The 27,920-nt window shown below is 25.0% G+C and overlaps 1 protein-coding gene and 5 non-coding genes across 6 annotated transcripts; all 6 read right to left on the reverse strand.

Moving 5' to 3' along the window:
• Window positions 1–1,033: 1,033 nt before the first annotated feature.
• On the reverse strand, window positions 1,034–5,729 carry LOC145836212 (DNA-directed RNA polymerase III subunit RPC8-like). The gene is made up of 5 exons (XM_082944030.1): window positions 5,595–5,729; window positions 4,365–4,478; window positions 3,297–3,415; window positions 3,088–3,155; window positions 1,034–1,693 (listed from the first exon to the last, which is right to left on the reverse strand). The coding sequence occupies exons 1-5, from the start codon at window positions 5,690–5,692 to the stop codon at window positions 1,538–1,540; spliced, it is 555 nt and encodes a 184-aa protein (XP_082800156.1). The 5' UTR covers window positions 5,693–5,729; the 3' UTR covers window positions 1,034–1,537.
• A 9,032-nt stretch (window positions 5,730–14,761) lies between these two features.
• LOC145837373 (U1 spliceosomal RNA) lies at window positions 14,762–14,925 on the reverse strand. The gene has a single exon (XR_014370006.1). It is a non-coding gene; the product is annotated as a U1 spliceosomal RNA (small nuclear RNA).
• A 713-nt stretch (window positions 14,926–15,638) lies between these two features.
• Window positions 15,639–15,803, reverse strand: LOC145837351 (U1 spliceosomal RNA). Its single transcript, XR_014369986.1, has one exon. It is a non-coding gene; the product is annotated as a U1 spliceosomal RNA (small nuclear RNA).
• Window positions 15,804–18,976: 3,173 nt separating this feature from the next.
• On the reverse strand, window positions 18,977–19,140 carry LOC145837317 (U1 spliceosomal RNA). The gene has a single exon (XR_014369955.1). It is a non-coding gene; the product is annotated as a U1 spliceosomal RNA (small nuclear RNA).
• Window positions 19,141–25,688: 6,548 nt separating this feature from the next.
• Window positions 25,689–25,852, reverse strand: LOC145837343 (U1 spliceosomal RNA). The gene has a single exon (XR_014369978.1). It is a non-coding gene; the product is annotated as a U1 spliceosomal RNA (small nuclear RNA).
• Window positions 25,853–26,988: 1,136 nt separating this feature from the next.
• Window positions 26,989–27,091, reverse strand: LOC145837321 (U6 spliceosomal RNA). The gene has a single exon (XR_014369959.1). It is a non-coding gene; the product is annotated as a U6 spliceosomal RNA (small nuclear RNA).
• Window positions 27,092–27,920: the final 829 nt, after the last annotated feature.

The raw sequence follows: 27,920 nt of genomic DNA on the forward strand, positions 1-27,920 counted from the left end.
GATTACAAGTAAAAAAGTAAACAAACTAACAAGTTGCAATGGACAAACGCTTTATATAGTTTTAGATGAGTAATTAATTTCAATTTTCTCCATTGCAACTTGATAATAAAACTTTTTTTGTAAATTTAATGTTGACAGAGAGCTACAACTAAACAGCTTTATATATTGAGGTTTAAACAATTAATTTCAAGAGAGCTTCACACTTTAGGAGACTTTCTATTATTGATTGTTAAAAAACTTTATTTTGAGAAAACTCTAGAATTTTTTTTATTGCTGTAGTAGAACTGGTGCGTAGTAGATACAGGAATAAAAAAAATTTTTGCATATATTTTTTGTTTCCTATAAAGTTGCATTAATTTATCATTTCAACTATTTTTGCTATAGAAAATGCATTGATAAAATATAGCTTGCAGGCTAAATAAGGCTTGCGACTAGTTTTTAAATGATAACAGTTCATACTAAACAGAAAAGAATGTTCGAAAACAAAATTATGAAATAAATTGAACTTAAAGTAAACTGATAAAAGTTTTAAAGTCGTATTGTTATAAATTTGGTGCAAAGAAAAAATAAATACTCTGTCTCAGATCTTTGTATTTTAATGTTATTATACACTAAACAATGTAGGCACACCATAAACGGCTTCTGAAAATCTTTATCAACGAAATTTCAATAAGAAAAGTACTTAACAGTTAACAAATAGCTATTATTTCTGTATTTTCAAAATGTATTTAACAAATGTTTCTCTATCTTTAAAAATATATATCATCAAAAAAAAGTATTATACTGACATTTTAACTCAGAGAAGCAATTTGTGAAAAAATATACTTGTCTACTATGTCTTAAATATTGAGTTACCATCATTAAAACTCTATTACATAAAACATTAATTAAAACTAGACTTTAAAAATTGTTAGTAATGACATGGGTTTGTATTTGCTTACAGTTAAAATTATTAAAATGACTAAAATATACTTTATACAAATATATAGCTAAATAGCAAAATTAAAATAAGTAAACTAATACCAACACTACGCAGATAACACTTCGTTTATTCTATTTTACCAAAAACTATGCAAAAGTACAAAAACTTAATTTTCAGACCAAGTGTAGCAAAGCGAAATATTAAGGTGTTTTTATACTTAATTTATTTTGCAAATTAAATAAAAAGGTTTAGAAATCAGAGAATGAACTCTAACTTCGTGTATCTAATTATTTTGTATTTCTGCTAAACAAAGCTCAAAGACAAAAGATAAAAAACTTCAAAAGGAATTTCCTACCAATTAAACATCTAGATTATAAAAGCACTAAAACCAATATGGTAAGTAAAAGATAAAATTAGGTACAAAAACATAAAACTTGCGCCTGAAATTATTAACTAATCAGTTAAAAACGTTTATTTACGAATTTTGTGTTGCCTTAACAACTCGGACAAATGTTAAAAACAAAAAATAGCTAAGAAACTATCTTACTAATAACCTATTTTTAACTGTATGAGAGTCTTAAAATACTTTTAAAAAAATCGTCAGCTTTAATACATCTACCACCAGTGGACAGGCCCTAACCCGTCAGCTTTTATGGTGGCAGTGAGTTGGTATGGAGCAGAATTTTCATCAAGCTTGTTCGCATCTGTGAACTTTTCTTCAATTATTTGAACTCGCACCGTGTTGTCTTTTTCTATGTACATTTTGTTTTCCTGGAAAAAATAAGCATAGTAAGATAGTTACCACTTTCTTTCTTAATTCTAAAACAACTTGTCCAAAGTATAATACAAAACAACTATTTTTGTATGCAAATACATAATTTGACTAACGGTATTTCGCTGCCCTTAAAGTATAAACATCTTTACAAAATATTAAGTGTTTATATAGATATAAAAATTTAAAATATTTTATTAAATTAATTATAGTTGTTAGTAGCTTAAGAGTCAACAAATATATTGAATTGACTAAGAGTCTAGACTTACTTATAAAAACTGACTAAACTTATACAATCAAAGCTTTTCTTTAGCAACTAATAAAGTTTGATAATCAAGTGTTATAAAACTTTTATAGTGCATATTAATCAATAAATATTAAATATATAAAAAACATATACCTTATTTTTTTAGAAATGTTATCCAAGAATTCAAGACTCTTAAAAAGTAAAGTTTACTAAAAAAAGTTAAAATATTTAAAAATAAATTATTGTTTAACTTAAGCCTACCTTCATACAAAGTAATTAAAGAAAATATTGAAAATTTAAAGCATTTCAAACTATGTGTAGCCAGTAGTTATTACGGCCATCATCAACAGAGTTAAGATGTTTCGCAACATCGATGAAGTTTACCGCAAGATCAACAACAACAGCATCCGAGACAAACTACGATCGGTTTCGTCCTAATTAGGCCTCCTCAGACAGACATAGTCGCGAGAAACCGCTGCCTGATGAGTCCTAATTAGGACGATACCGGTCGTAGGATGTATCATATGCTGTTGTTGTTGATCTTGCGGTGAAATTCATTAATTTCACTAACTATGTTTAAAAAATTTATATTACTAATTAAAATAAAAAGCTTTCGTTTTTAATGAAAAATTAAACATTAAAGAAGTTTTTTGAATTGATATGTTTAAAATTTAAAAAAAAAGCTGTCTAAATTGCACGAGTGTACAAAATCGCACTAGGACAAAATTCAACGACTGCACAAAGATACTTTTGTACGGGTAAACATTTTTTTAAATTTTTTTTTTACTATCATTGTTACCCCAACCCTTACCCGCGGTAGGTAGCTTTTTTTCTTATTTTTTTTAATTTATATATTTTATTTGTCTTTTTTTTTTTTCTTTTACCCCTAACCCTTACCCTCGGTCAGTAACTTTTTTTTATTCTGTATTTTTTTATTTAGTTTTTTTTTTCTTTTTATTGTTTCTTTTTATTCTGTATTTTTTTACTCTCGTGCAAAAATGTAAGTCGTGCAAAATTAACCCTTGGTGCAAAATTGTCTTCGTGCAATTTAGTAACCTCGTGCAGTTTTATCTTTGTGCAATTTAGACCCGTTCCTGATTAAAGTATATAGAAATTAACTTCAGTAAAAAACTAAAAAATGCTAACCTCATCATAGAGCCAATACCACTGTTGTTTTTCCAAGCTGAATACTGAAGGAGTTTTCATAGACTTTTCTATAAAAATAAAAAAAAATTAATACTTGATAATATAAACACTAAAACATCAACTTTTAATTGTAATAAATTAAGTTGAACTTGGTTTATTTATAGATTTATACAAAATATATTTACTAAAAAAGTATTTTTTAAACTAACTTGTAATGAATATGTCTGAGAAAAAGTCTGTTCCAACAACAATACCATCTTCAGACTGACTTTTAACTCTCACTTCTATTACTTCATCTATCACGGGTCTGAACACTACTAAATTGAACCTGTGTTATTCACATAATTAAAAATAAACTTTACTATAAAATCAACTAATACAGTTACAAAAAATAAATTAATTCCAAAGATATTATTTTTATTTAACATGAGTAGTAGAATAGAGCATATTGTGATAAAATTTCAACCATGCAAATACGGTTAATACAAAGACTAGTATAACTCATAAAACTCTTATTTTGTTTATAAATTTTAAATTCCAGATCTAATAATAAACGTTTGTTTCTTATTGAAGTTTTTGATATATTTTTAAGTTAGCAGTTTTGTTTGTAAAACTTTAAAACACTATTTTTATTCTAAGAAAAAATTTGCTTTTGAACTAAAAGTATTACATTTTAATTAAAAACACATACAGTAAAACAAAGATGTCAAAAAAAGAGTTGACTAATATATCTACTTAATTTACTAAAAGTTACTTCATTAAAATTTTTGATATTACACAAAACGATTCACTATGAAACTTTAATCAGCTGTGTATATTTAGTTTTCTAAAATCTAGTTTGTAAATAAATTTAATAACAACTTTAAAGCCTATATCAGTGGTTACTTATGCAAAGTTTTATTATCAATAAAGTTAGACTACTGAATGTCAATATTTATAAACTAGAATAGATATTTTTAAGAAATATCAAAACAGCATTACCAAAAAACTGATATAAACTACAGATTAGTACAATTTCAAAAAAAATAATAATTTAATCATTTTAAATAGACATACTTCACTATCTTTTTTAGATTCAAAAATTTTTAAATAGCTTTAAAACTAAAATTTTGTTACGTAAAACAAAAAAAACATTAACAAATTCTGAATAAAAAGTATATATTGTTTTTTAACTAATCATTAAAATTATTAATATCTAGTTGTATTTATAACTATTTACAAAGTAATGAAATATAAACAAAATCGAAAAAAAATATTTATATAAAAACCAAACTTACCTAACTTTAAAATTTGCACCTCCAACTTCACTATCAATATTTCCTGCAGAACAGTGAATTATATCTTGAACACATATTACAAGTCCAATGTTATGCACTACTTTGTTTGCATACCTAAAATAGAGTACACATTCAGAAAATATTTATACATTATTAACAATATAACTATAATCTTTGGAAAGTACCTAATTGTACACATACCTTTTATATTTTATTTAAGTTGAAAAATGTCAGGTCATAGAGGGTAAGATATTTTTTAAAAGTTAACCTTATTTTCAAGATCTTTAGCTAAGGTAGAAGTAGCTTTTTACAATTTATTTATTAAATTAATTTTTAAGATATAACAGTACAAAAGAGTTCAATATGTTCTTTATGAAAGGACCAAGCTAAAAAAAAGTAAAAATACATTTTCATTAAAACTTATGTTTTTTACAGTTCTTAAGCAATTGTTTTTTAACTTTCTTAGTTTAATCTAAACTTAATAATGAACATTCTACTGTAGAAATAATTTTATTTGAGCAATTTTTTTACTTTTTAATAAAAAAAAACTATTTTTACATCTGCTCACAAAATGATTTTTCTAAATTCAGGATTGCCAAACGTTTTTGGCAAAATTTCTCCAGGTTTTCAAAATTTTATCCAGGTTTTCAAAGATACACATTTTTGGACTATTTTTAGTTTAAAGTTAAGTTTAAGGTAAAAAACTAAGCTAAGTAGTAAAAAAACATTGAAAAGATACTGTTAAGCTACTTTAAATGTGTTTTTTAATAAATAAAATTTTTGATGATAATAAAAAAATGTTATCTATATGATAGATTTTTTGTTTCAAATTGAAATTTTACCACTTAAAATGTAAAAATTCCAGGTTTTTGTTCAAAATTCCAGGTTTTTTAGCCACTATTGTCAAATTCCAGGTTTTTTGGCAAACCAGTAAATTTTTACAACAGGTTTTTTTTCTTGCTGTGCCAAATAAATTTCTTAAATACTAGGTCATTGTTTAACAAATAATTTTAGTATTTTTTTCATTGCAAGAAAATTATTAATAAAAAGTTTCTTTGTTTGTATTGGAAACTATCTACTAAACTGTCTATATATTAAGTTAGTAAAATTTTTGTGTTCTATAAAAATTGAGCTTTTCAATAAGGTACAATGATAATCTTGAAAAATCTTGTATCTCCTCTTTTTTCATTAAATTATGAGTTTAATTCAATTTTTTACTAATAAACATACCTTCGGTTTAGTGTTCTTTTAAACAACTTGAATTTGTCCTCTTTAAATTTTTTAGGCAACACTTGCAAATTATCTTGAAGCTCAACCAAAATAAACATTGCATAAAAGTAAATATATTTTTGTTTTTATTATCTTCAAAAAATATATCTCTTAGAAAAATTTTGAAAACCAAAAAAAAATTAAAAGAAAATAAATTTAACATTAAAAACATTAGTCTACTATAGTTTTTACTAATATAAATAACAATCAATTTTCAATAAAAGTTTTAATATACTTTCACTGCAACTCATCAGAAACTTACTGCAGACATTTGAAGTAGAACAACAAATTTTTATTTTTTGTTTTTAACAGGACACACATCTAAAGCTTTTTATCTTAATTAAACTAAATTACAGGAGTATTAAATTATCAGGTATTATGCATGGGAAGGGGTCAAATACGCACATAGTGACAGTTTTGCACAAAGGGTCACTTATGCACAAAGGGAAATTTTTGCACAACACCAATTTTGCACAAGATTTACTTTTGCACAGCTTGAATTTTTTTTTTATTTAATTATTTTTTTTTATAAATTTAAAATTTTTGTTTATGTTATTTTTATTATCACTGTTCCCCCTAACCCTTACCCTTGGTTGGTAACTTTTTTTTTATTATTAACTTTTATTAGTTATTAGTTACTAATAATATTTTATTTTTACTATAACTGTTACCTCTTATCTTTACCCTCACTTGGTAACATTTTTTTTTTTTACTTTTTTATCTAATTTATTTTCTTTCTTGCTTTTTTTATAATAAAATTTTTATTAGTTATTTTTTCATTTTTATTTTAACTCTCACTGTTACCCCTAACCTTTACCCTTGGTCAGTAACTTAATTTTTCTTATATTTATTATTTTTTTTACTCTTGTGCAAAAATGACCCTTAGTGCAAAAGTGTCCCTTTGTGCATATTTGACCCTTCATGCAAAAGTGTTTTTGTGCATATTTGACCAGTTTCCAATATGCATATATAAATCTTATTTAAATAAAACTAAAAAAATTTCACATCTAAAAACACTATTTTCATTTAATTTTTCACAATGTGTACCTAAATATTTATTCTTCTAAAACTTATGATTAAATGTTACAGCAATCTATTTCAATTTAAAAATCTGCTTAAATGTAAAATCTAGTGGACATGAAAAATTCAACAACTTTAGAAGTAAATTAGTCCACTTTGAAAAAAACTTTAATATGTTTTTTTTATAAATTTATTAATATGTTTAATAATGTTGAAGACTCTTCTTTTTGGTCAGTTGTTTTTATTATTTTTTTATCAGATTATTCAAAAACCAAACTATATTTTTTGTTGAAACTTGTTTACTTATTAATTCTTTAGTAATTTGTTAAAAAACTGCCTAAAATGGAGATTAAACTGCCCTGAGTCATCTTGATTTTTTTTAAACTCTTATAAAAAAGTATTTTGCCTCTGGATCAAACTACTTATACCTCATGTTAATTTTTTTCTTAATAATTAAAAGGAAGGTTGTATGTGTTCTGTGTATGCTTCTGCATAAAATGTTCACTATACTTAATACTGTTTTTGAAGATTAAATGCTAAAATAAAATTTTAAACCAACTGAAACTAAAAAAGTTAATTTGTGTAAAAAACAAAAAGTAAGACAACACTATTCTTTTCTAATTTTTTTTAGTTTTTTTTTACTGAAAACAAGTATTTATAAGTTTTATTAAACTACTTTATATATGAATTAGGAAAGTATAAAACAAAATAATTTCACTATACTATAAAAGTATCTAAAATTATAAAATATATTACAATTTTTTGGTGGAAAGCTAAACTTTTATATCTCTAACTGTTCTGTTTAATGTCAACTTAAATCATGATAAAGATAAATATCCAATTTAAAACAAAACTACAATATTATTTATAAAAATAGTGAACAGCTAGTTGCTAGGTTAAAATAAAATTAAATAAGCATTTTTAGATCTATAAAAATCTTTTTATTGAACAAAATTGGTTAAATAAGGTTTAAAAAAAATTTCCAGGTTTTCCAAAATTCTTCCAGGTTTTTAAAAGTACACATTTTGGGTCTATTTTTAGTTTAAAATTAAGTTTAAGGTAAGAAACTGTGTTAAATAGTATAAAAACATTGAAAAGATACTGTAAAGCTACTTTAAATATGCTTTTTAAAAAAAAAAATTTTGATAATGACAAAATTTTTTTATTTGTATGATAGATTTTTTGAGTCAAACCACTAAACATGTGAAAATTGTTAAAACTTCAGGTTTTTCCAGGATTCCAGGTAAAGTGGCAACCCTGTTTTATACAATAAGAAAATATTAATACTGAATCAACTAAATTTACTTTGCTGGATATCTCTAAAGTTTTTTTTTCTTTGAAAATTATCTTAAAGTATACAAATGTATTTCTTATAAAAAGGCTAATATTAATTTTTTTTTAATCTGGAAAAAAAATTTGCCCTGAAACTTCATAATAATCTTCAAATTATCCTAAAATTTTAGTAAAAAATCAAAAAAGCTCTGAGTCATCCCCAGAGTTTAAAAAAAAGTCAATTTTATTTAATAAATATTAATAAAATAATTAAGAAAGCTCATATGATAAGATATATTTTCACTTTAATATTGGTGCGACATCATCCTAGGGAATTACCTATTTTTTTTGGTCACAAGTTTCTTATACCTCAAATTTTATAATTGTTACCATAGGATTTGTTTTTAATGCAAAGAACATATCCTGAAAATTTGAGGTTAATTGACAAATAAATTAAGAAGATACATTTTTAGCATAATTTTAAAAATTCCAAGAAAGTCAACAACAACATATTTTTCTTCCATACATTTGCATTGAAAACTTTTCACATAAGTTAAGATATCTCAAAAGTTGTTTTTTTCTGTAAAAATTATTTTAAAATAAAAACATACTATTTTTTTAGAAAAATCCCCCAATTCAGCATTTAGCTAATATTTGCAAATTTGGCTTAATAAAAGAACACGCCAGGTAAAAAATAACTCTACTAGAGTAAAACTTAAAACTAATAAAACTATATAAAATTACTTAAAATTAATGAAACAAGAATAAAACTTCAACTAAAAATTGCAATACAACACAACAAACTAAAAAATATATTGATCAAAAGTATAAATTTATTATTTAATACTTTATTGTATAAAAAATATAAGTAATTGATAGTAAGATATTTATTTTGAATAAACAAAGTTAGTTTATAATTAGTTATGTACATAGTAAAAATCAATTTGTCTTAACAAACTTTAATCTCATGTTTTTGTTATAATTAATAATTTATAAACAAATAACTAATTATAAATCAAAAATTAAAAATTAGAGTTATAAAAAAAAAGTTTTTAACCTGATTTAATTTTTTTAACTATAGTTACTGTTTTTACCATCAAATGAAAACTATAATATAAAATAGATTTTAAGTGCAATATTTACAGAAAAGAATAAATCATTCTGAACTGTAAAGAAGTATGCTGCTATTATCTACAATTAAAATATTTTTTTAGTATTTTAGTGATATTTTATAACAGTTATTTAAAAGATTTGAGGTGTATTTTTTCTCATCTTATAGGTAAAGGAATTATCCGGAGAACATGGATGTCAGAACAGAAACTAATAAATGAAGAAGTTTTGATACTGATTAACCGTTTGCTTCTTTAAACTTAAGCTAAAAGTAGTTGAATTATGATTTTATCATACAAATCTGGCGATATGGCATTAAGGAATAAACAAAATTCTCAAGGTTGTCATTTATAAAACTTATTAAATATAAGTTGTTCAATTGGCATAGTAGCGTGAGAATGCTTGCAATCCTGTTATGCAGCTTAGCTTTATACGTACTTTTTAGCTTGAAAAAAACTTTTAAAAACCAAATAAAGTTAAGGTTTTTTATAAGAAACATCTTAAAGTCTTAAGTTATTTCCAGCACTCAGCAGCAGGGTTGCCCGAAATAGATATTTTAGAAGACTGAACAGTAAATGTCAAACTTTAAGTTAATAAACTTTGACACTAAATGTAGGTTTTTTAACACTTTATTTCTTTTAAATAGCAATACTCTTTGTTTTAAGCACATTTATAAAAAACTTGAAAAACTTTAAGAACTTTTAACACCTAAAAATTTAGAAACAATTTATTTAAAGTTTTGATTTAATAAAATATTAATTGATATGAATAAGTATATTGAACAATAAAAAAAAATCCTGCTACTCAAAGTACAAAAAAAAAAGTTATATTGCTTATTATAAATAACTTTATTGTTTTTTTTTATTATAAAAAACAAAGGTTTGTCACTATATAACTAGCGGTACAAACTATTTTTATGTGCACATAGGTTTTAAACACTTTTTTCTAGTATTTCTAATAATTTTTATGTAGGTTAAGTACTAAGGCAAAAAAAAAAGTGAAACAATACAACTAAGATAAAAAATTGTTGCTTTAAATTTAATTAATTTTGAGGTTTAATTTAGTAACTAAAACTTTCAATATACTTTTTATTTAACACGTTATTTTAATCTTCAAAGCAAGGTTTCCCAAACTCATTTTTTAAATCGCCCCCCTTTCAGAAATTTGAAAAATAATCGTCCCCCACGATTTTACAAAATAGTTTTTCTCTTGAGTACAAACTTTTGAGCCGAAAAAGTTGTGTTCAAAATGTAATTTAGTCTGGTACAGTTTATGCCCGCACTTTTGGGCTGTATTTAAAGTAGTTTACAGGGCTTTAATATAAAAAAAAAAGTTACATTTGTTTTCTTATAAGCCCACTAAAGTGTATTAAAATACTTAATTACTAAAAAGCCTAAAAAAAAGCCTGTAATCTGTAATCAATCCTGTTTAGGTATGAATCGTTTTGAAACTAATGAAACTTTAAGGGTAGTGGTGGACAACTTTTGTAGTCAGCAATTCATATTTACTAAAAAAATCTTTTTTAGTTTCAACTCGTTAAAAAAATGTAATTGCGGGCTGCATAATTTAAAAAATGACATATATGAAAATTAAAAAACTCGAACAGAATTTTAATAAAATAATTTAGTATTATTGTGATCTTGGAAATACTATTGTGAACTGAAAACCAAATTGAAAGTGTATTTCTAAATATTAAGTATCAAAAAACTAAATTTTGTTTATTTTGCACATTTAGTTTTTAAGTTACTTAGCGGGTCGAAATTTGACTGGATCTTAACCGTACGTTACCCATCTTAAATCTTAACTTAAACCTAACATTATAGTAATCTCTCAAATAACGAATTTCGGACACTCAGAAGCTAATATTAAGTAACTTATTTAAGCAGCACAAAATACTTAAAATTTTTTTTTTCAATAGGCATATTCTAAAATTACTATATCAGAGATTAAAATACTATAAAAGATTGAACAGTTTATTTTACACATAATAAAATAAACATTAAAACATAATTTCTGATCTAGTTTGAGGAAGTTTGACCGACTGGTTGATTATCTCACATGAAAAGTGATTTCATCAACAGCTTTAGTTAATGCAGTAAAATTATTAATTTCAATGCTAAGATATATATATTATAAGCAAGTTAGTTGTAAAGTTAAAAACTTAACTTTAACTTTTTTAAACTATATGTTTGGTAGTAGAATGATATTAAAAAATATTTTGGAATAACCTTTAGGAAACTAAACCTTAATTTTAACATTTTCTTTTTTCCTAATTTAAATTCAAAAATAATAAAAAATCTAAAGTTTTACAGTTAATTCTGTGAACAGAAATTAATCGATTAAAAAATTTATATAATTAGGTTAAAATTTTGTTTTGCAACTGTAGCAGTCTTTTTGATGGCTTATTAAATACTGTTTAAGTTTATTTTTTCTCTTGTTATTAGCCTATAATAATTTACCGGAAAAACTAAAAGCTAGTGTTAAACTATTAAAATAAACATCACATTCTAATTGCTAATATATTAAAAATTAAGAAAAAAAACAAAACAGTTGTATTAATACTTTAAAATTTCTTAATATATTGATTTTTTTAACAAAAATAAATAAAGTTAGAAAATAAAATTGAGTTTAAGAATCTTTTAAATGAAAAATTTGAAGTCATTTCAAATAGAGACCTCAAATCTATACTCTTTTAAAACCAAAAAAATGTTTTTTGAAATAAAAACTCAAATGGTTATCAACATTTTTTTATTCATACAGGTTAAACAAATAATAACAAAAATATGTCAAATAAATTTCTTTCAAACAAATACTTTAATCACTATGATATAAAAAGTTTTAGTGTAATGTAAAACGACAAATATAAACTACAAAATTAGCCAGGTCAAAATAAAACTATTAACAGATTTAAAGCACAAACCATTTAATATATACAGTAGACTTCCGCTTGAGTTCGCACTTTGAATAAAATCAAAAAGTGCAAACTCAAAAATTATTACCACTTTTTTTACAAAATGATAAGTTTAAATATGTTATATTCAATAACTTATGCATTTAACATGAAATCAACTAAAACACAAAACAAACATTCATTAAAAAATAGGTCTATATAAGCTATTAAATATTATGTTTTTTTTTGTTTGATTAATACTTAGTTAGTAATAGACTTTATTTAAGTTAAATTTTTGAAAATATAAATTTGCACTTTTTTTTGGGTAAAAAGTGCCAACTCAAGAGAAAGTCTACCGTAATTAATATTTATCAGGCATTATGCAAATCTGTTGTAGAATAAATAAATTAATAAAATTTCATTATAAAAAGACTACTTAAATACAATACAAACCAGTTTATATAAGAAGTATTTTATTAGATCAAATAAAATAAAAAAACTTTCATAAAATAATGTCTGCTACTGAAGTCTAATAAAATGTGAAGGATGAGGTTCATGACTGCTTGCAAGTTTTTCTAATCTGATTCTTAATCAGTAAAATAAAGCCTCCTTTACAAATATATAGATTAGATCTTTTGCTCAAGATGTAAATAACTAAACTGAAAGCTTTCTCAACAACATAGCTAGAAGGAAAAACTACACACAACAATCTTAATTCCTCTCAAATGATTGGATACTTTTGCCTTAGTTTTTGTTGAGTCCAAAAGCTTTTATATCGTTCTTTGGAAAAATATACTTTAAGTTCAAGGTCAGTTTGTAAGTCTCAGAAGGTTTCCTGTAAGTAGTTTACTTTACAAAGATCTGCATCGAAGGGATCCATATTATTATTTATACGATAGCTTTTTTGTGTCAAATCGAAATTTAATTACTTAATATGTTGAAATTGTTAAATATTCCAGATTTTTTAGGTTTTTTTTGCGTAAATTGTCAAATTCTAGGTTTAACCAGGTTTCTAGGTAAATTGGCAACCCTGTATAGTTTTATTTCTTAGTCTATCTTAGTGACTTTTCAAAAAACAATTTGAAATATCATGAGGTGATATAACTATCACCTCATGATATTTCCAATAAAAAATAAAATAATATATAACACAGTTTTTTACACATTATTTATGATCCCAAATAACATATATGTCAGGTTATAAAATAGTGAGAGGGATTCCGATCTTCTATGGTCTATGTAATTGTTAAATAAGAAAACATAAGAATGAAAATATATAATTTACTTGAAAGTAAGAGTTATAATGACTTGATTTTTTCTCTATATTTTACATAAACAAAACAAACTTTTTTTGTTTAAATTTTACATCAGGGTCAAATATTTAATTGCAAGCTAAAATTAGTAAAATAGCAATATAAAGAGTAAAAATTTTATACCAGCCCAAAATTTTAAAATCGCCCCCCTTTCGCCCCCTTACTAATTAGCGCCCCCCGACTTACTTAAATCGCCGCCAGGGGGAACCTTTGGGAAACCCTGCTTTAAAGACAGCAGAATATAATATTTTATACAAGTTTTAAAAAAACTGTGAGTAATTTTTATTAAAAAATGGTAGAATTTAAGAAATTATTTATTAAAAAAAAAAAGATTTTTTTTTTTTGTAAATAGTATAAAGTTTTATTGTATGTCTAATTTGAGTGACTCAAAAAGCACGCAACTAATGTAGTGCACCGCAGTAGTATAACCTTATGACAGATTTTTCATAGAAAAATACGTCACGCTTAAAGGAAAATTAAACAATTTTACAAGTTTTTTTTTATGCTACAATAAATATTAAGACTACTGCAAGTTTTCTGAACTTTATTTTTATAAACATACAAGAAAAAGCGTGTCGGTCTATGAGAAATAAACTTTGTTTTTTATTTTTATTTTAAACAAATACAATCTGATATATTAAATTTGAAAAGTATACTTTGAACTTAAAAATTTTAAAGTAACAAACAGTTAATTCGAACTTATTTTACTTAATGAATTTATTTCAATTATATTATTTATAAAAAGATCTTTTCATAGCTAACTACAATAAATTTTAATTTAGGGGACTTTTTGAGAAAAAATTTGCGCACCCCCTGACTAAAACACCACGCTACACCACTGGTATATATTAATAAAACTAAATGATGCTAAGAAATAGTTAGGTTTTAAAACTTAAAACTTTTAAACTTTCAAACATTAATCATACTAAAAATTTTTATTTTTATTTTAAACAGTTTAATGATAGTGAACTTAACTTCAGAAATTTAAAAAACCATTGTACTTCTATATTATTTTTTACGTTTTTACAACAACTATTAATTAGTTTAAAAATGTACTGTGTGTCTAAATTTTTCTTAATATCGACAAAATACATAAATGTATAGATAGACCTTCTGGTTATACTAGCTTTTCACTGCTTTTTAATTTTACTATTTTTAATTTAAAAAATTTAGCACTAATACACCTTAATTAGATTAACTAAACGAAAAAAATATATATCTAAATTGTAAAAAAGATTTTTTTAGAGTAATCAATTCATACGTATTTATTTTTCATAATAACAAAAAAACTTAATATAAAATATATGTGTTCTAAAAAAAGAACCGAGGTATAACATACAAACATAAGTTTGTACAACTACTAAATACTTAATTAAATCTGTATTTTCAGCAATTTAATTTCTATCTAAATAGTATATTTATAACCTTAAGCATAACTACATGATCACTATTTTAATAGTATAAGACTGATTATATATTAAGGATTTTTATAATACTAATATATGGAATGGATGTTTAAAAAGAGGGGACTGCGCGAACGCAAGTTCCCCGTGGGAGAAATTGTACGGCCGAGTTGTTCACATTTGGAACAATCGCAGAGGTCAGTCTCATCAATGTGCAATGATGAAACCTCACCCTGAGTCAACAGCCTGCCTGATCGCTGTTAAGACTCCCGTCAGGTAAGTTTAACTTTGCAGCCATCAGCTGCTACCCAACCAATAGCCACGAAATCATGATTAGAAGGAGAGTTGTTATGACGTCACAATATGAGTGATTGAGAAAAAGAGAAAACTAGCGTATGAAATGAGTTGTAAATGCTAAAACAGTATAAATTATCAATTTATTACCATATCTATAACTTTATATTTTTTAATTTCAGTTTTATTTTATAGATAATAGCTTGTGATTTTTTTTCAGCTTAGAATTCTATAAACAATTTTTTTTTGGCAATTAACAAAGTTATAATTTTTTTTTAATTAAAAAATATATTTGTACACTCAAAGAGCTTTTGCAGCACCTTACTTTAAAAAATTTTGATAAACTTGTATAGTTAAAAAATACTACTTAGAAAGCGTTTAAGTAAAAACTTTTTAATTTCAGCTATTTATATAAATAAAAGATAACATATTTAGTGGTAATTGTAATTTTTATATATCTATATTCAGCTATACTGTCTATAACTTGCTATACAAAGATACTCTTAAACATTTAGTTGAGATAGTAAGAAAAAATTAAGTGAAATATACTTTTTTGGTCTTTTGTAATCTTTTAAATTGAAATATAGTTATACTAAAATTATTATTATATAGTTAATATTTTAATAATTAGGATTTATTTTACAATTTTATTTTATAATAACTTGCCAATATAATATATTCACAAGTACACGATATGGTTTAATAGGGGAGAGCGCGAACGCATCTTCCCCAAGTGAAAAATGACACGGCCGACTTACTCAATTTTGAGTAATCGCAGAGGTCAGTGTTCATCAGTGTGCAATGATGATACCTCACCCTGGGTCAACAGCCTGCCTGATCGCTGTTAAGACCCCCGTCAGGTTAGTTTAACTGAACAGTTGAACATTCAGAAACCAACTCAAACATCGCAGTATACTACTTATGCGAGCACTGTTGTGACGTCATAATGTGAGAAAATACTTTAAAAAAGAGAACAGAAAAAAAAACTGTAGTTTTGTGTGGATTTTTTTCAAAGTTATTGATACCTTTATGTTTTACAGTTTTTTTTTTCTGCAATAAGTAATGAGGTTTTTATGTGACTTTATACGGATCGGACTTCTTATGAATAGTATTGCAGTTTTGAAAATTGTGTCAACTAAATACATTAAGGCTTTTTAACGCTAATTTAAAACTTGTGTATAGTATTGTGGTTTGTATTTTGTTTCAAAGGAAGCTTTCAAAAGGATATCATTGTAATATTTACATTTTTTTAATGGCTAAATTTCTCCTTTTATGTAACTTAATTCCAATTACTGGTCTTTTTTAAATTTTCAAAAACTTTATAAAACTAATTGATAAAAAAAAAAACTGTCGATTCTAATATTTTATTAAGTACATAAATAATTAAAATTAAGAAAAATTTTGGTCAACTTATAAATCATTTGTAGTTTAATCTAAAATAAGTGTATATTTTAATTTTCCAAATAAAAACTTTATGGATAAACTTTGGATCTATAAAAATGTCTACCATAAATTGAGGGTATTTTTTTGTTGTTCTGAATTTTCCTAACACTATACAACTTCAAAATAAGACTAAGTTATTTTTTGGCACTTATTGAATTTGATTATCTTACACTTTTTCAAAGACTTTATACATTTATTTTATAAAACTAAAACTAATTAGTTATAAAAAACATTGTGCTTTTTCTTTTTTTGCAAAAATTTAAAGGGAAAGTAAATCTTGTAAAGGTTATTAATAACTTTTCTTCTTAAATAACACCAATTTTAAGACTTTAGATATTTTACCTGTAATTAGTGTATAGTTCTAATCTAAATTATTTGTATGTTTTACAAGATGTAAAATTAGTCTTATTGAAAAATCGTTGTCCGTATACTGAAATATTATATTGAATAATGTTTTTTTTTAAGTATTTATAACCCATTAAAACATTTATAAGAAAGTAATAAGTATATATCCAATTAATCTAACATTGATCATCAAGTTTTTTATATCGTTTCACATGATCCAAGCTTGCTTTGAACTTTATTTTATTTTTTGAAATTTTCTATTCAATTTTTTTAAACATATATTTAGTAAAGTATTGTACATAATACTCAAAGATAATTTAAGTAGTCTTGTTAAGTTTATGAATTAATATGATATCAATTAAAGTGTTTTTTAATCTGTTTCTACTTAATTTTTGGTTCAAATAGCTTTATTTTGGGTATCGGTATAAATGAAGTTATAATAAAGTGATTTTTTTTCTTAAACCACTAGCTTTTGTTTTATTTCTTTTTAATTCAAACTAAAAAAACTAAAATGTCTGAATTCAAACCTTTATGCTGATTTATAATTACAAGTTTTTCTGCTTAGTTGTTATTGAGTTGTGTAATCCTTCATTTATTTTGAGTTAAGTGTCTTTTTAAGTTTAGCATCTACAATGTTAATTTTGTTCAATAATATAGCTCAAAACATATAAAAAACTATAGACGTGTAGCTCAACGACTGAAATTGCTTTTTTTTCAGCAGTTTTACTGACCATAGTCAATATTAATGTAATTTTTCTTATTTATTTATGTTTGTTAAGATAACTGTTATTCAATAAACTTTTTTTAAAGTCAAAACTTTAAGTATCTTTTACATTAACAAATATTTTACAGACAAGTTTAAAAAACATAAATATATGTTTTTTTGCTTGTTTAGTTCTACCTTTTTTTATATTGACAGCTAACAAAAGAGACATGCTTTTCAACATTAATAAAGTTGATGATAAAATATTTTTAGTAATTTTACTAAAATTTTCCAACTTTAATATTGAGTTTTTTTTTCAGTTGTATAGTTGTTGTTTTAAACCTATTTTTGTTTTATTATATATTTTTTTTAAATTGTCGTCATACCTTTTTTCTAGTCAGCGGGCCCGACCAACTAGAAGTTTCAGGCCGAACTTGTAAATCAAACTTCTAAAAGCAGGATAAGTATTGAAAAATAAATCAGTAAAAATAGTATAGTATTCAAAATTCTCAAATCGTCCTTAGGTGTATCAATTATTTTTTGTGTTTTTTTTTCTTTATCTTAATACTATATACAATTACTATTATACTTTAAAAATCGACAAAGCTTTTATTTTTCACTTATTAAATTGCTTGGAGTACTTTCAAAATTAACGTCAGCAAGCAAGTAGAATATAAATCCCCATCTGGTTCTTTCGTTTTATATCTAACTTGCTTGCTGACGATAGTTTTAAAAGTACTCCAAGCAATACAATGAGTGTAAAATAAAAACTTTGTTGAAAAAAAAATATAAAAGTCTATTAAAAGCAAAATTAAACTGAAAAAAACAATTATACTAAAATTTAAAAAAATCACAGTATATCTAAAATCTAAAAAAAAAAACGTCGCGAGCGAGCGGGCTGTACGTTTCTTACTCTTACTTTAAATGTAAAACAAACTTTACACAGTTCACAATAATAACAGTTAAAAAGGACATTCCTGTACGATTTCAGTTTTTTTAAATAGTTAATACGTCATAATGCATAAGGGTTTTTTGATAACTTGTAGTATTCATTATTTTCATTTTATAATACATGTTTCTGCAGATAACGGTTATCACGACCACAATCAAGTTACAGAGATTTCCATGATCTCATTTTGCTAAACTTTAGCAGTACAATATATTTCATGTTTTAAGCTTGATCAACGTGTTTTCACATTTACCTTGAACGCGGTCCTAGGTTCGAGCCAAAAGGTAAAATTATGTTTTTTTTTTACTTTTTAAGTTTATTTTTGAATAAAATTGTGCTAAATGAATTGATTTATTTTTACTGCCCTGTTTACTTAATACTCTAAAATTATTAATTTACCGTATTGTTGTTGAACTAAGTTTGAATAAATAAACTATACTAAAAGCTTAAGTACATTTTGTTGAAATTTATTTATTGTGTACCCGGTTCTTTTTTAAGTTTTCATATTTATAACAAATATTTTCTAGTTGATCAAAAAGTACATTTAAGTAATCAAACAAACTTTTTTCTAAAGCAATGGTGCGTGATTTTTGTTAAATAGAAGGGACTGCGCGAACGCAAGCTCCCCGTTGGAGAAATTGTACGGCCGAGTTGTTCACATTTGGAACAATCGCAGAGGTCAGTCTCATCAATGTGCAATGATGAAACCTCACCCTGAGTCAACAGCCTGCCTGATCGCTGTTAAGACTCCCGTCAGGTAAGTTTAACTTTGCAGCCATCAGCTGCTACCCAACCAATAGCCACGAAATCATGATTAGAAGGAGAGCTGTTATGACGTCACAATATGAGTGATTGAGAAAAAGAGAAAACTAGCTTATGATAGGAGTTGTAAATGCTAAAACGGTATAAATTATCAATTTATTAGTATATCTATAACTTTATTTTTTTTAAATTTCAGTTTTGTTTTATAGATAATAATTTTTTTTTGGCTTTGAGATCTATAAAAAGATTTTTTTGGCATTTAACAAAGTTGAAAATTTTATTTAAGTAAATTAACAAATATTTTCGTACAGTAGTTTAAAAATTTACAGATATTTTGGTGATTTTTGTTATAAATACCAGATTTTTTGTAGGACTTTTTATGGGAGTTGTAAATATTGGGTACGTTTATTGCAGCAATTTTGAAAAAAAAGTACCCAATATTTTGATGACTAATTAACTTTACTTGAGGTAGTTTTAAAGCTTAAACTTTGTAAACAAAACAAAAAGATATTTTGGCCTATGATAAATTTACTTTGTTTATTTTTTCTATATATGAAAATAATTATATATGAAATAAAACAATAGAATAATACTAAACATTTCCCTGTATTAACAATATTATGAAAATATAGTTTTTAATCTTGATATTTTTTGTGTAAGTTACAATTCCAAATTCAAACACAAACTAAGCTATTGATTTTTTTAATTTTTCTTTTATAGTTTATTGATGAATTTGAGTCATTGAAAAATTTAAACTAGTTATACATAAGTTATGTACTTCAATAAAAGCTACTTTTTTAAATTTGAAATAAAGGTGGCCATCAAACCTAGAAGTTTATGGGAACTTTGGAATGTTGTATAAAATCCTAGAATAACTTAAAATTCTGAAGTTTTTTTTAGAAAAGTAAATATGACTTGCATTTAAAAAATATGTTAAATTTAGAAAAATTGAAAGAAATTTGAAAAAAAACTTTAGGAGCCACCTTGGGTACAGGGGGGTATAGATCACTTTTATTACAAGCTGATGTCACTTTATAAATTTTAATCTAAACTACAAGTAGATTTATACAAATTTTTTACACTTAAACAAATTTTTGATATGTAACATTAAAGTAGGAGAGTACAGTAGGTTTTTATTGTCATCTTTTAATATTGTTTCTTTTTTAATAAATATTGTACATAATTTTCCTTAGAATTTGAGCAGGGTTGCCAAAACACCTGGAATCCAGGAACTTGACAGTTTAAGCAAAAACTGTAAATCCCTTGAATTTGTGAAATTAAAAAAAATTGAAAAAGTCTGGTATTTAAAACAAAAATCACCAAAAATCTGTAATTTTTAAACTACTTCTACATGTAAAACAATGAAATTTTGATATGACATGATAAGTCAATATTTTTTTTAATTAAAAATACAGTTTTAAGTAGTTTTACAGTATCTCTTCAGCGTTGTTATACTGTTTAAGATAGTTATTTACCTTTAATTTATGAATTCATAGGTTTAGAGATACTTGTTGCCTGAAAACTTGGAAGAAATTCTGAAAACATGGAGAAAATTTTCAAAAAGTCTGTTTGTGATATTGATCTCAAAAAAGTAGAAGGAAATAGATTTTTAGTGGTATTTTTTTACCTCTACCATAAGGAACCTATTGTATTCTCCAACTTAAACAGGCTATTTCTCTCAAAACTTCTTTGATATAAAATTTCTGTAAAAAGCAACTTATAGCTTAATTAAATATACAATAAGTTACACAAGACACACAATTTCAAAAGCACTATATATTTTTCGAGCAATTCTCTTCAGTAGAGTACAATGCCAACAAATAAAAAGATTTTACACACTTATATAGTAACCAAGTAATCATAAAGTAATCAAGAGATTAATAAAAGACAAAAGCAGTTAGTAAAAGTTAAAATCAAATAAGTCCATTTACGTTATAATTGATCTACAGTAAAACTAAACATAAATAAAATAAAAACAATTTATAAGGATGTACACTTTGAACCACCTCATAATGTTGATGATGTTGCAGTCAAATTACAATTGGGACTACCCACGGACTGTATACCAATCAAAAACTTGGTGGCTGGGGATTGTTTGTTTAAGCTTATTTCACAGTTCCTGTATGGTGTTGAAGACCATCATAGAGAGATTCGATTAAAATTATTTCTTTGGATGATTAAGAATAAGGATCCGGTCGTACAAATAAGAGAAAAGTACGTACACTTTAAATTTGATTCCGTATTTTCTTTAAGAATGCAAGTGGGAACACCACATACGTGGATGGCAGTTGCCCACATTGCATGCAGTGCAATGGCACTTAATATACATATTAATGCGTTCTACCCATATGTAAACGGTCTATATCTAGAAGATACTACAGCCAAATTATTTAACAAAAATTTTAATTGTAAAGTTTATGGAAATGAAGTAAGTATAATAATTATATGGTCTTCAATAACTTTTGATACTAATATATATATTGGCAGCCAAACCATTTTGTTAGTTTGGTAAGTAAAGTTAAGCAAAACAGTAATTTTAAAATAAGTAAAAGGACAATTATAATTGTTGACAGCGATAATGAAAACAGTGATCATTTTTCAAATGCTAGTGTTAATGTTGATCCAAGTTTAAGTGAGATATTGTTAAAAACAGTTAATAATAAACAAAATAAGCCTCAAACAACTTATTCCAGTGATAGTTCAGATGATTTTGTAAATAATTTTACTGTTAAAAAAATGGTGGTAATTTTTATAACACAAAACACTTTTTTAAGCCTATTGAAAGAAAAAAAAAAGTTGTTGTAATGTTCAAAAACCTTATTTAAAAAATAAAACAGATAACAATGGTATAGTCAATAAAATAGATGGTATATATGTCAAACCTTATACTGAAGTTACAAGGCAAAAGGATAATTTTAAAGTTTTAGAAAAGTGTGACAAAGTGTAAGATGCTGTACCAAAGATTATAAAAAGTACATGTGGATAGAATTTATTACTATATTAAGTGTCAAATTTAGTGTCAACTGCGTGCAATGTGGTCAACTTCCATCCACATTTGTGGTGCTCACTCTTGAATTTTAAAAGAAAATACTGAGTCCATTGTAAAGTGTATGTATTTTTCTCTTATTTAAACAACAGCATCTTTATTCTTGACAATCCAAGCAAATACTTTTAGACAATTTATTTTTCTCTAATTCAGGATTGCAATACTACCTATGGGTAATCCCAATTGTAATTTGATGGCAACTTTATCAACTTCATATGTTGGTTCAAAGTGTACACTTTGTCATGTGTTAAGTGGCACTAAAAAAACTTAGGAACTTCACTTAAATAAAATTCTTTGAACTCTTTTTGACATACTTTTATTTTGGCTCAACTAAAGAACTATATTTGACTGTTTAAATTAGTAATGCACAAGTTGTTTCAGTATTTCGTTTTAGTTTCTTTATTTGTTAGATTTAACTTTGATTTTGTTAAGTGCTGTTTTTGTTAAATTATAAAAATAATTTTTAGCTGAGTTAGTCTATTTTTATTATTGATTATATAATTAAAAGTAAATAATGATTACATACTTAACTGTTTATTTTATAAAATCAGGATTGTGTTTTTTTATGATCTATAACTACCAATAATCATTGAAATTAGATTTTTTGTGTTGATTTTCTGTCTAATTATCAAGTAGTATTAATATTAAAAACCGAAAATTACTTATCTTAAACATAATTACGTAGGATTAATGATATTTCATTTTTTTTGTTATACTAAAGAGTATAGGTTTTAGGTTAATACACCTATGTTTACGTTTTCTTTATTTTTCAACAAATTTAACGGAAGAAATTGTTTGTTTTTATTATAAAAAAATTAAAATTTGAGAAGTATAATAGATAGATGTTTTATTTTCTGCTTAAAAACAATTTTTTCAAAATATATTTTGTTTATTTTGAATACTAAAGAAAACTAGTCAATTTATTTTGATGATTTATAATAAAGCATGAATCTTATACATCTAGGTAAATATAATGATCTTTTTTTAATGTTTAATGTGTGTGAAGAAATTAACATGATTTAAAATAATAAATTTAAAAAAATACGAAAATGTTTCCATTTCGGTATTTAGTAAATAAAATTAAAGGAGATATATAGTTTTGTATACAACTAAAGTTATTTTTAATTCGACTTGAAGTTTAGAGTATAATAAAATGTAATAGTTATAATTGAACAATTTTACAGTTTCAACTTACGCTTTCAAACAAGAGCAAGTAATAAAATATGTTAAAAATAAATTTTAGAACCCTTATGGCTTGTTTAAAGTATTATTTAAATAAATATGATAAACAGCTTACAACAATTAAAACTTTACTAGGTTTTTGTTTTTAATCACAATGCGAGTAGTCTCTTTAAATTTAGTTTAAAACTAAATTGGTTAATTATGCCTTATTTTAGTTAACCTATGCACATCACATCACCGGCTTAATTCATTATATTAACTGGTCAAGTATGCTTTAATAAGAAAATCATGATATAAGGAAGTTATATTGAGCATATTAAATAAGTTTCAAGTATATAATTTCAAAATTATTAGTAATTATAAAATAACTAGTATTCTTCTATAGTTATAAACTGGTAAACACGTTTATGAAAGTACTCATGACTCAAAGAAAATTACACATAAGTAAAAAACGACCAACTTTATAATTGTTATTACATTTCATTAAAACTTAGTAAACATTGAAAATAGTTTTCTTTTTTATTTCTATGCATGTGGTTGAATTTGTTTACAATTTAAAATCAGATAAAAAGTGTATTTTTTATAAGCAGAGACGCTTGTGTTGATAAAAATAAAGCTCCAAAAACTAGCAGCACGACTTGTAATGAAGCTGAAGTCAGCAGATACTGATGGCTCAGTATCTGCAAGACCCGTTAACTTATTTTTTTTGTCTTAAACCTTTCTTAGTCTTAATCATTTTTAATAGTATAGTAATCACTTAAATAGTAACTTAAATTAAAAACAACTGGTTATAAGTTACACAGCACAATTTAATATATAATATTTAATAACAAATGTAATTTAAAAAATACGTATTAACTCAAGTGAAATTGTACAAAAAGTTAATAAAGCTAAAGAATAATTTAATAATTTGGTACTTTCTTTAATAAGCAACAAAGTTTAATCTATAATTTAGTACATTCTTTTGAAGCAACAAATTTACAAAAGTTCAAACGCTTAACTGTATTCCACTCAGAGATTCAATTCGAAGGTGGAAAGTGCTGTCATCAATCAGAGTACATCAGTAACTGCCATTGCTACAACAAGAATAGCATTTTGTATTAAAAATTGGTCGTTAAGCAAACGTCATAGTGCTTTAATAAATTTAAACTTCTCAGTGTTTACAACTACTTAATTTGTAAACTTATTCACTATTATCACAACGCAGGGACAAACAGCGATTTCAGTACAAAGCCATTTATTGAAGAATTTTTAAATGTAAAATTGTACAATTTACTTTTCAGCGCGACGTATTTTTGTAACTTCTTTGTATAATTTTTAAAACAAAACTACCCAAAATATGGTATGACGTCATCAAAATATTGAAGCCTTTTTTTTTGAAAATTGTGCATTTATACTCATGAAAAAGTACCTAACATTGCTCGAAAAAAAAACTACCCATAAAAAGTTCTACCCGTTTCGATCAGAAGATAAATCAAAAAATTATAATAGTAAACACAAAAATTCATTCAAAAAGTTTCACAACTTTTTTAATTCAATAAGTTTTTGCTGAAAAACGTGAAAAAACTATAAAACTAACGTCTATTCTTTCTTATTTTAGTAAAACTTCCAATAAAAACTAGTTTGTTAGGACTCTTAGGAGTGATATTTTTCCGTTAAATTGACTTTAAACTTAGTCAAAGTTTCTCGTTTTTCTTTATGTATGTTTTTTATCTTTGTTTAAAAGCTTTTTTTTTTAGTTTAAATAGATAGGTTTACATTGTTTTTTGATTTTAAAGATAAATTCAATTTATATTTTTTCTTAAACTAAAATTAATCTTTTTCTAAAATTAATATTTAGGGCAGGTGGAATTGCAAATGATGAATTTTACTTGCTTGACCCTCAAAAAACGTATATAGTTGAGCAGAGGGTTAGTAAGTCTGATGTTTTTCTACCTTGTAAAATTAATTAATTAACCTTAATTTAAGCTTTTGTTAAAAATCATTTTATTATATATTACTCACAGTTACTATGTATTTGTTTTTACCATAAAACTTTTACTATGCATTGCATTATATGCAGCAGTTATATTATTATATGAAAAATTATTTTTTGTACTTATCCGGAATTTTGGTTATCCTTACATGTCTACAGAAAAATCTTGCACAACGTGTCCGGAAAAGTGAATAAGCACTCATTTAACATTATTTCTATTAATTAGTAAAAATACTACATGTATAAATTCAAATACCTCATACATACCATTTTTATAGATTTAGTTTAAAAAATAATATTGAAATCAATAATAGTCAATTAAACAATTTATTTTGCTTTAAGAATGTTGCGGGAGGCGCGCGAACGCAGCCAACCCACTGTCAGAAATTGTACGACCGAATTGCTCAATTTTGAACAATCGCAAGGGTCAGTTATATCAATGTGCAATGATAAAACCTCGCCCTGGACTAACTGCCTGCCTGATCACAGTTGAGCCATCGCCAAGTAAGTTTAACGTTATCTGCATCAACCTCCATATGTTTAACTCACTGTGTTTTATCAGCTGCGTGTTTAGTAAAGTGACGTCATAATAAGGTAGAGCGGTAAAACGAGAGAAAAACATTTTGTGAAGTAGTCTAAATTAAAAAAATTATTAAATTATTAAAAATACCTCATCCCAATTTATTTATTTTTTAATTTCAGAACCTGAACTTTTTATATATTTTGATTTGTCTTATTTAAAAGTTAAAAATACAAGCTAGTATTTATGGATATAATTTAACATTTATGCTTTTTTCTATAAAATTTTTTAAAAGGAAAGTTTTACAAAACATAAAATTATATTATTTGAAAACTTTTTACAAAAATTATATCGTTTTTCGAAAATGTTTAGTTAATAAAGTCTAGTTTTGAAAATTTTATTGAGTTTTATAATTTTTTTTCATTTATTTATTAATTTGTTTGGAACATTTTTTATTTTTTTATATGGCTAGTAACGTTAAGATAACTCTTCAAAGATGTTTTTTAAAACGAAAAATACTAAAATTTTTATATGAGGTGTGAATAAAGAAAATTGAATAAAGATTTTTTTTCTCACAATTTTCAAATTTAACACATCACTAAAAATCTAAAACAAATCTTAAGTTTTGTCTAAATTATTTTATATACCAAAAAAACACCTTACTTAACTTTTTTCTTGACTTTGATTATAAATGTACTTAAAATATTATGCTTTAAGTTGACTTTTATAAGTTTTAGTAATAAGTCAATAATGAGAGATTTTTTTTATTTAAAAAGTTGAGTTCTTGTATTTGCAACAAAAATATATTAATAATATTAAAAATATTATAATTCTTTATTGATGTAACTGATTACAACAGTGTAGCTAACGAAACTTTCTAATTACTTCTAACCTTTTTAAAACTAAACAACAATTTTTATTTCGGGAAGTTTGTTACATTTTTTAATTTTAATCTCCCTTTATTTAGTTTTCAGTAATTTTTTTGAATTTTTAAATGCTTTTAATTATTTTTGATAACTTTTGAATTTTTTTTTATATGAATATTTTCTGAAATGTATGCGACTTTTAACAGTATTAACTCTTAAGTGGTATTATATTGATATTGTTGAAAAATTAACTACTGTAACAAAAAAGTAGGAACGCTTCACGATTTTGAGTGTCATCCTTGCGCTCAGGCCATGCTAATCTTCTCTGTATCACACTAATTATAGTATATGAGCTGCTGAAGCATGTACGGAAGGTATATGAACAAAGCTAGCATATATACGTGTCGGTTCAGTTCAAAACAATTGTTTGTGTGAGAAAACTTAAAGCGTCTCATTACGAGAACTTCTTTTAACAGTAAACGTTATTCTCTTGTTTTTGAAAGAACGTTGCTTTAATTCAGTTGCACTTCAGCAAATCGGGTGCACGACTATTCAAATCTTGACTTTCTAGGACAACTCAAATTCGAACAAACCAAATTCTAGAATTTTTTATAAAGGGCTACAACTAAGAAAGTAGTATATATTAAAAATATTTAAAAATGCGTATGTTAGTCTAATTATTGGGACGCGATCAAAATACACCTTATCAAAATCCACCCGAGTCAAAATCTACCCGGTCAAAATCCACCCGATCAAAATCTACCCGAGTCGAAATCTACCTGAGTCAAAATCAACCTGTTTAATTTAACCCAAATCAGCAGAAAGTCAGAATTGCACCTCGCACGTTTGCACTGGTTGACTTTTTAGCACTTTGGGTCACTATTGCAGAGGTTTTTGTTCGGCGTCATTTTTGCACTTAGCGTCAATTTAGCATGAGCTCCACTTTTGCAAAGCGTAGAGTTTACACTAAGGGGATAGTTTTGCTTAGCGACACTTTTGCACAGTTTTATATTAGAACGAAGGTGGTACTTTTGGACTGCTACAATTTTGCATGGCCATACTTTTACACAAGGTTTACTTTAGTACAACCTTCAATTTTGCACGGCAACACTTTTGCACAGAACTTTACTTTTACACGCCAAAAATGTTCAACGTCAGCAGTTTGCATGTTCATTTTTTTTGGGAAATAAGAAT

Source organism: Thalia democratica, chromosome 5 (genome assembly GCF_965202585.1).
Source record: "Thalia democratica chromosome 5, ktThaDemo2.hap1.1, whole genome shotgun sequence".
NCBI classification, from domain to species: Eukaryota; Metazoa; Chordata; class Thaliacea; order Salpida; family Salpidae; genus Thalia; species Thalia democratica.

What these genes read in the sequence shown, in the direction of transcription:
- LOC145836212 (XM_082944030.1), bottom strand. Translation starts at nt 5,692, where the DNA reads ATGTTTATTTTGGTTGAGCTTCAAGATAATTTGCAAGTGTTGCCTAAA. An exon ending in AAAAGAACACTAAACCGAAG is followed by an intron (nt 4,479 to 5,594) that starts GTATGTTTATTA and finishes ACTCTATTTTAG; the next exon opens with GTATGCAAACAAAGTAGTGC. An exon ending in GGTATTGGCTCTATGATGAG is followed by an intron (nt 1,694 to 3,087) that starts GTTAGCATTTTT and finishes TATTTTTTCCAG; the next exon opens with GAAAACAAAATGTACATAGA.